The 7,819-nt window shown below is 41.4% G+C and overlaps 1 protein-coding gene across 3 annotated transcripts; it reads left to right on the top strand.

Annotated features, from left to right (window-relative positions):
• The first annotated feature begins 362 nt into the window (after window positions 1-362).
• Window positions 363-6,072, top strand: LOC112182481. 3 transcript variants are annotated; one of them, XR_005799545.1, is made up of 4 exons: window positions 363-554; window positions 762-4,381; window positions 4,750-4,798; window positions 4,897-6,072. XR_005799545.1 is itself a non-coding variant. In XM_024320973.2 (3 exons), exon 2 carries the CDS (start codon window positions 773-775, stop codon window positions 4,370-4,372), a length of 3,600 nt encoding a protein of 1,199 aa, XP_024176741.1. In that variant the 5' UTR covers window positions 363-554; window positions 762-772; the 3' UTR covers window positions 4,373-4,381; window positions 4,897-6,072. The 3 variants fall into 3 exon arrangements, 2 of the variants coding, with proteins under 2 accessions (XP_024176741.1, XP_040362017.1); XM_024320973.2 differs by lacking the exon at window positions 4,750-4,798; XM_040506083.1 differs by lacking the exons at window positions 363-554; window positions 4,750-4,798 and having other exon boundaries at window positions 561-4,381.
• The last annotated feature ends 1,747 nt before the right edge of the window (window positions 6,073-7,819 follow it).

The raw sequence follows: 7,819 nt of genomic DNA, 5'->3' as shown, positions 1-7,819 counted from the left end.
GCTTAGATTGAGACTCAACCACAAGCACGCTGTAGCGGGGAGCGAACTTGGATTGAGGCTCAATTGCAAGCACTCCAATACCAACTGAGGCAGCCCACGGTGGTTAAAATATCGATATTTTAATATTACCTCCTCTCCGTAATCACTGTAATCAGATTTTAACCAAGGGGATTGGCTGAGAAAAAATGCTACACCAATTGACCTTAAAAAATAACAGAGCTTGAAGTCTTGAACCCAAAGCTCCCAAACGTCAAATAAAACCACGACACGTAGTAAAACCAAAAGCACAAAACTCCGTATACTACCTTCCATAAATCCAAAGAAAAACTCAGCTGACCAATCACTAAATGGAAGAAAGTGCATTTGCTGTGATCCGTTTGATTTTTTTAGATCTCCAAAACAAGTACACGGAAACACCTACAGTCTCTCTCTCTCTCTCTCTCTCTCTCTCTCTTTCTCTCTCTCTCTCCTCCCCTTTTCAAGTTTTACTCTCTTTCTCTATCTAAACCCCCAAACCTCGAAAAAGCTCTAAAATTCTGGACAAGATCGTAGAGGTACACACATAATCACTCTCCCCAAGTCTCCGTTATTTCAATTTTTGTTCATTTCATGAATCATATGCTCTGCCCTGTTTGGTAATTTTGTTGATTGCGTACTTCGATTTGCTCAGTTTTTGGTGATTAGGGTTTATGAGAATTTTCGATTTTTTGTTAGTAGTGAGTAAAAAGAAGTGTTCTTTGATGGTTTTGAAATATACCCAGATAGTGTTTCGATGGACGAAAGCAAAGACAGGGGTGTTGCTCGTGAAATTGTAGCTGGGGCTGTTGGGAGTCAGGGTCAGGTTAGTGAGGAAGGTGCGCCTTGTAATGGGGATGATCTAATGGTGGAGGTTTTCGGGTCTAATGTGTATGTGGGTGGAGTTTGTACTAGTGGGGGAGGGGATGAGGAGGATAAAGAGGTGGGTCGTGAGGAGTCGGTTGAGGTTGATATGGGTTCAGGAAGGAATGCGGGCTCTGTGGGTGGAGATGGTGGTGAAGCGGGTTCGGGTGGGAAGGTAGAGTCGGTGGAAGAAAGAAGGGGAGTGGTTGCAGTGGAGGAGGTTGGGGTGGTGGTTAGGGAGGAGAGTTTGAAGGGAGCAGGGGCAGCTGCTGTTGCTGGTTCGGCTGGTGGAGAAACACAGGTAGTTGATGTTGAGAAAGCTGAAAAAGAAAGGAAACAAATTGGAGGACTTCTGGAGGAAGTTTTTGGGCGTGGGATTACGGATGGTGTGAAACAAGAGAAGAAGGTAGTTGATGGTGGGGCTGATTTGAAGGTACAGAAAGTTAGTGTTGCAGATGATGAAGTAAGGAATCCTGGAATTGGCACTGTAGCTGCAAGTTCTTCGGAAACAGTGGAGAATTCTTGTGTTTGGACCCGAGTTGTGGAAAAAGCTCCAGTTGTCAGTGACGAAGGTTCGAGTCCCAAACCCTTGAATGGACAAAGGCAAGTGTCTGCTGCTGCTGGTGATGTTTCAGGCACGGACAAAGGAGATACTATGACTTCCGAAGTCGCAGGTGTAGAGATTGGTAAAATTGATGAAAGTAATTCAGTAGGAAAACAGCAGGTTAAGATTGAGTCGCTAGGTGGAAACATCCATACTCACATCAATCTACCTGCACATACAGCTGCTTCGTCCCTGCCAGCTAATGGAGAGGATCTCTTGAATTCTGAAAAAGATCATTTGAGATTAGAAGAGAGTGTAGAGAACATGTTTCATGATATTGCTCAGGTTGGATCAAATACTTCATCTCTACCAGCAAAACTACATCCTGGACGCATAGATCGAGAGGGTGTTTTGAATTTTGAAAGTCATCAGCACTTGAAACACGAAGAGATTGTAGACAAGAACATGGTCCATGATATGGCCCAGGTTGAATTAAATGGAGGGCAAGAAATGGAAGTGGACAGCCAAGTTAATGATGCTGAACATGGTGAGTTGGTTTCAGGAAATGATCAGAACTCAAAAATTGAGAAATCATGCATGAACTCTGTTGGGAAGGATCAAAAGTTGAAGTTTGAAGAGAGTTTAAACAATAATGTGACCACTGATCTTGCTCAGTCCAAGACCAATGTTGTAGATGAGGTTGAGGTAACTGAAGCTGATATGGATGGTTTATATGGAGAAAGCCTAGACATGGAAGTGGACAGAGATGCTAGTCATAGGGAACAACCAAAACCCAGTGAAGAGAAAATTGTTATTCAAGAAGCTACGCAGCCTGAAAGCTCTGAAATAGTGCCTCAACTTAGATATGAGCTGCCACAAAAAAATGAAGGTACATTTTCTGTCTCAGATTTAGTTTGGGGTAAAGTGAAGAGCCATCCATGGTGGCCTGGACAGATATTTGATTTTATGGCTGCATCTGAGAAGGCAATGAAACATCATAAGAAGGACTGTTTTTTGGTGGCCTATTTTGGGGACCGAACATTTGCATGGAATGAAGTATCTAGTTTAAAGCCTTTCCGATCTTATTTCTCCCAGGCAGAGAAGCAGTGCAATTCAGAAACATTCCACAAAGCTGTCAATTGTGTTCTGGAAGAAGTTTCAAGACGTGTAGAATTGGGTCTATCATGCTCATGCATACCAAAAGATGTTTATGAAAAGATCAGATTCCAGATTATTGAAAATGCTGGGATATGCCATGAATCGAGTAGAGTGGAAGGAGTAGATGAATCTGCAGGTGCAAGTTCATTTGAATCTAATAAACTACTTAAATATGTAAAAGCTTTAGCACGGTTCCCATCTGGTGGCAGTGACAAATTAGAACTTGTCATTGCCAAGGCTCATTTGCTGGCATTTTTCCGTTTAAAGGGTTATTGTAGTTTGCCTGAATTCCAGTTTTGTGGAGATTTGTTGGAAAGTAAAACAGATAATTCGCTCTCTGGGGACAAAACATGTCCAGGTGAAATTACTGAGCATGCGACTTATATTGGGAAGGATGATAAGAAGACTGGCCCGGAGATTGAGGAACTCAAGTCTAGCTCTTCTCATAAACGTAAACATAATCTAAGAGAAGGAGTGTATGCTAAAATGAAAGAGAGAAGCCTGTCAGAATTAATGGGTGGCGAAACAGGTTCTCCAGATGGTAATGATTGGTTGGATGTGAAGGCTTCGCCATTATCTGGCAAGAGACGGAAGGGTGCCGAGTATCTGGCTGCTGATTTAGCCACACAAGATGGGAGGAAAGCTGCTTCCCATTCAACAGTTTCAAATACAACACCTTCACCAAAACCATCGTTTAAGATTGGTGAATGTATCCAGAGAGCTGCAAGCCAACTGTCAGGGTCTACTATAGTGAAGAGCAGCACTGACAGACCTGCTGTGCAGGGATCTGATGTTCCCTTCCAGAGTTCCGATGATACTCTCAGAGGAGTGAATAATACAACGAAGTACTCATCTCTAGATGAATTGCTGTCACAACTTCGGTCAGCAGCAGAAGAACCTCTGAAGGAATACAATTCCTTGAGTACTATTGTCAATTTCTTCTCTGATTTCAGGAATTCTGTGGTTGTTGGCCAGAAATCTGGGGTGGTGCTTTCAGTTGTAAACAAAGTTGGTGGTAAAAAGAGGAAGTCAAATTCTGTGCATGGGTTACCTGAGACTTTTGAATTTGATGATATGAATGACACTTATTGGACAGACATGGTAATCCAAAATGGTGGAGAAGAGCAAGCATCACGGAAAAGAAAAACGAAGTATCAACCTGTCGTCCTTGGGCAACCAGAAAAGCCCCCTCAAGTGGGTCGCAGGCCATACACCAGGAAGAAGTTTTCTCAAGGGAGTCAAGATTTGCCTCCGGAGAAACCTGTTGGCTATGTGGATGAGAATGCACCAGCAGAACTTGTAATGAGCTTCTCTGAGGTGAGCTCTATTCCTTCAGAAACAAACCTGAATAAAATGTTCAAGCGCTTTGGACCTCTGAAGGAATATGAAACAGAAGTTGATAGGGAGAGCAGCCGTGCTAGAGTTGTTTTTAAGAGATGTTCTGATGCAGAAGTTGCTTGCAATAGTGCTGGGAAATTCAACATCTTTGGACAGATTACTGTAAATTACCAGCTCAACTATACTCCCTCTCAGCTCAACTACACGCCATCTATTACGTTTGGTGCATCTACCAGTGCTGCAGCCCAGGATCAGGAGGTGCAACTTGTTTTTCCCTCCCATGATCATGAGATGCATCTTGATCTCTCCACCCATGACCAGATGCAGCTTGATCTTTCCACCCATGACCAGATGCAGCTTGACCTTTCCACCCATGACCACATGCAGCTTGATCTTTCAACCCATGACGAGATGCAACTAGACCTCTCAACATTCGAAGTTAATCTGGTTTGATGCTTGGAGGTATTTGTCATACACCTGGACCACATTTTTATCTCAGCGCTGAACTGTTCTTTGCTATAAATGTCCACTTGTGTTGTTGATTTCATAGAGAGATTTGAGTTGGTATTACTCAAAAGGTTTTAAAAGAATCCCAAAAACATAGAGGAATTAAGTGAACCATTAAAGGGGTTGGGAACAAAAAAAATTAACAAAGGCTTCGTACACCAACATCACCTGGGATTCTTTAAGATTCAAACCCTAGAATGTTTTTGCCATTGCATTTTGCATTTGTTCATCAATTCTGTTTTTCCTATCAAGTAATCTATTGTTTGATTTCACATTTGCTATATGTATGAGAATGAGGTTTTATTGCTTTATGTGGTTTGTAGAATTATGAGCTGATATTTTTCCTGACACTGCTGCCTTGATTGTTGGCAGTTATTTGATATAATTCTTCTATTTCACACCTTATGCTCTGTTGACTTTTGTTCGATATCAGTTTTGTTAATCATAGAGTTCTTTTTCATATTTTATAGTTAGGAGAGCGGATGCCGAAGAAAAGACAGATACAGGGCTGGTAAAGAGGCCGTGAGACACATGCTAATGCCCATAGGATATCCAAACTGAAGTGGCTTCTGAGGAAGGTACCAGACTGTTTATTCATCTGGTTATCGTCGGATTTGATCTTGTGCCATGGTTTCTGTTCTGTTTTTCGCCAAGATGCCTGTTTTGCTCTCTGTTCTGCAATCGTATGTCCATAGTCCGATGTATAGCAGAGATAGCTTTCTCACCCTTGATGGCAACAAGATTTGAGTCCTTGATAAGCAGGCTGTTCAAGTTCCATTTCTTCCTCCCCAGTAGTAGATTTTATGTTACCATAGGATGCTGTTTACATGTCATAATTTCCTGGGACTAGGGATTTCGGAAAATGAAAATCATGGATGAAATTCATCCATTTCTATATGTCGTGACTCGTATCCCATAAAACTGTTGATTCCAAATGTGGAGCAAAGCTGCAAGATCTCCTCTTTCTGGTTTTGAGCCCGACTGCCTCTACTTTTTGGGTTTGGGGATGCCATATTACCATTATGAAATGCGAAAAGTCTGGTGTTCAGGGACTGTGGCTGACGCATGTAATTATGCCACGATTTTGTGTAATTACGTTGAGTCAGTCCCTCTGAAATGATATGTTTACTTGCTTCATATTGGAATCATTAATTCATCAAACAAACGGGAAACGATCAGTCGTATAACGGTGATGCCTATTAGTGAAGGGTATTAGGCAGACTCATTGCCTAGGACAGCTGAATATACTTTCCTTCTTCACCTGGAAGCTTGATATTCTTTATCAACTGGATCAATTAAATTTCTGGAAAGAGCAACCATTACCAACTGGAGTCGACAAGCAGTGAATGTTTTGAAGTGTTCATGGTATTATCAAGGCAACCCCCGAACACCCTTCTAGGGGAGTAAAATGAACTTCAGGCGCAGTGAGCAATTTGACGAGTCAGTTTAGAACTTACCACAAGTAATTTCAGAAATTGATTTATCAAAGAGCAGGGCTTGCAGAACAGATATTGGTATATCTGTTTCATTTACTCAGATGTTCATGCTAGAAATTGAATCTGTTGGTGTTAAATTAATCTGCAAATGTTGCATGCAGGATTGTAATTATGAATTCAGTAAAAGATAGATGCTAAGTGGGTTTGTTCTGTGAAGCATTTAACCAATGTGTTTACAGGATCTTTCCTCGATACATATGTTCAAGCATTCTAGTGTTGCTAAAGCAAAATAGTGCGTCAACCCAATTCAGATGACAGAACATAAAGAAGCTGGATGAGTTTAGCTGTCTGTCGCTGGGAATCCAGAGGATACCAAGAATACATAAACCTATACGAAGTTAAGTATCCGAAAGAGTTTGGCTTGGGACAGCGCCTTCTTCTTAAGTCCAGGTGCTCTTTATGTGGTGTAACATCTTTGTTCATATTAAGGATCTTTCTATATAGTTATTCACTGCGTAAGTGCACATTGTGTGCGAATTTTCATGAGTGTTGGAACCTGAGGAGCTGCTTCAGACAAAGAATTCTCGAATTACATGCAATGCCTTAACCTACTTGGGCATGAGTAAGAAATACTACGGCCTTCAGAGGGTTTAGAACACGAAAGAACAAGAGATTTGACGACTGTCGTTTTCAAAAAAGTGTAGCTTGGGATAATGTATTCCAGGTATGTGTTATGTGTACGAAAGTCTCTGCGTATCTGCCTGTTATCAAAATTTACTCGCTTTGTAGTTCTCTTGTTTATGAATGCTCTTTTTACTGCTTGGGGGCGCCTACTGAGCTTTTCAAAAACAACTTGGAGGTAGGCAATCACCAAAGTTTAGCTAGTCACAGAAAACTACCATGAATATTCAGTAGCCTACATTTCAACATAGCCAACCAACGAACACTGTGTACATGGTATACCAGAACCAGAACTAAGGGTAAAAGGATAACTTCTAGTAAGAAAAGTTACCAAGGCCGAAGATTTTATGTATGGAGAAGGCATGCATCATAAACTGTACCGTCAGTCAGTTTTCTCCTTTTGATCTTAACATGTGCCAATGACCAAGTGAGATCAGTGATCAAGTCGGCTTCCTTATTCCTTCCATTATCAGAAATTCTTGTTAAGCTAGATCATACTGAAAATTGCAATAATTCCTGTCATAAATAAACTATCAACTTGTCCAACCCTTGATCTTGAAAGAGTCGGAAAACTCTTAAACTAGACGACAGTGCTGTTAACCCTGCGGATGGATCTAGGGCTGCGGCTGCAGCTGTGGTCATTCTCATGAAGTCCATGTTTATCAACTTTACTCATGGTATCTACGATTTGGCTTTTTCTCCGGGCTGGTCATTTTCTTGAGGACCTAAAAGTGTGAATGAAGCACAGGCCAGCGAATTTTGCTTGAAATGCTGTTTTGGTTTTATGATTGAGGATGAAATTATTAGAAAAAAGACTCGGGAAACATGCTGAAGGAAAGACAGATACAGGGCTGGTTAAGATTCTGTGAGACACATGCTAATGACCATGGGACATCCAAACTAGCTAAACCGGCTTTGGAAGGAAGTACCTTCAGACTGTTTATTCATCTGGTTATCAACGATTTGCTCTGTGCCAGGGTTCTCTATTCTGTCTTTCTGCAAGATGCCTGGCTTTCACTCTTTCTTGTAATCCTCTGTCCTTAGTCTGATGTATAGCAGAGATAGCTTTCCCACCCCTGATGGCTACAAGATTTGAATACTTGAAAAGCAGACTGTTCAAGTCCCATTTCTTCCTCCCCCTCTAGTAGTTTTTTTTGTTACCATATATAGGATGCTGTTTATCTGTTATAATTTCCTGGGACAAGGGATTTGGGAAAATGAAAAACATGGAGCCTTGTTTTGCAAACCATGACGAGTGATCAAAAGGCTCACAACT

The sequence above is a fragment of the Rosa chinensis genome, chromosome 1 (assembly GCF_002994745.2).
Source record: "Rosa chinensis cultivar Old Blush chromosome 1, RchiOBHm-V2, whole genome shotgun sequence".
NCBI lineage: Eukaryota > Viridiplantae > Streptophyta > Magnoliopsida > Rosales > Rosaceae > Rosa > Rosa chinensis.
Note: the sequence above shows the minus strand (reverse complement) of the source record. Positions and strands in the feature narration are given on the sequence as shown.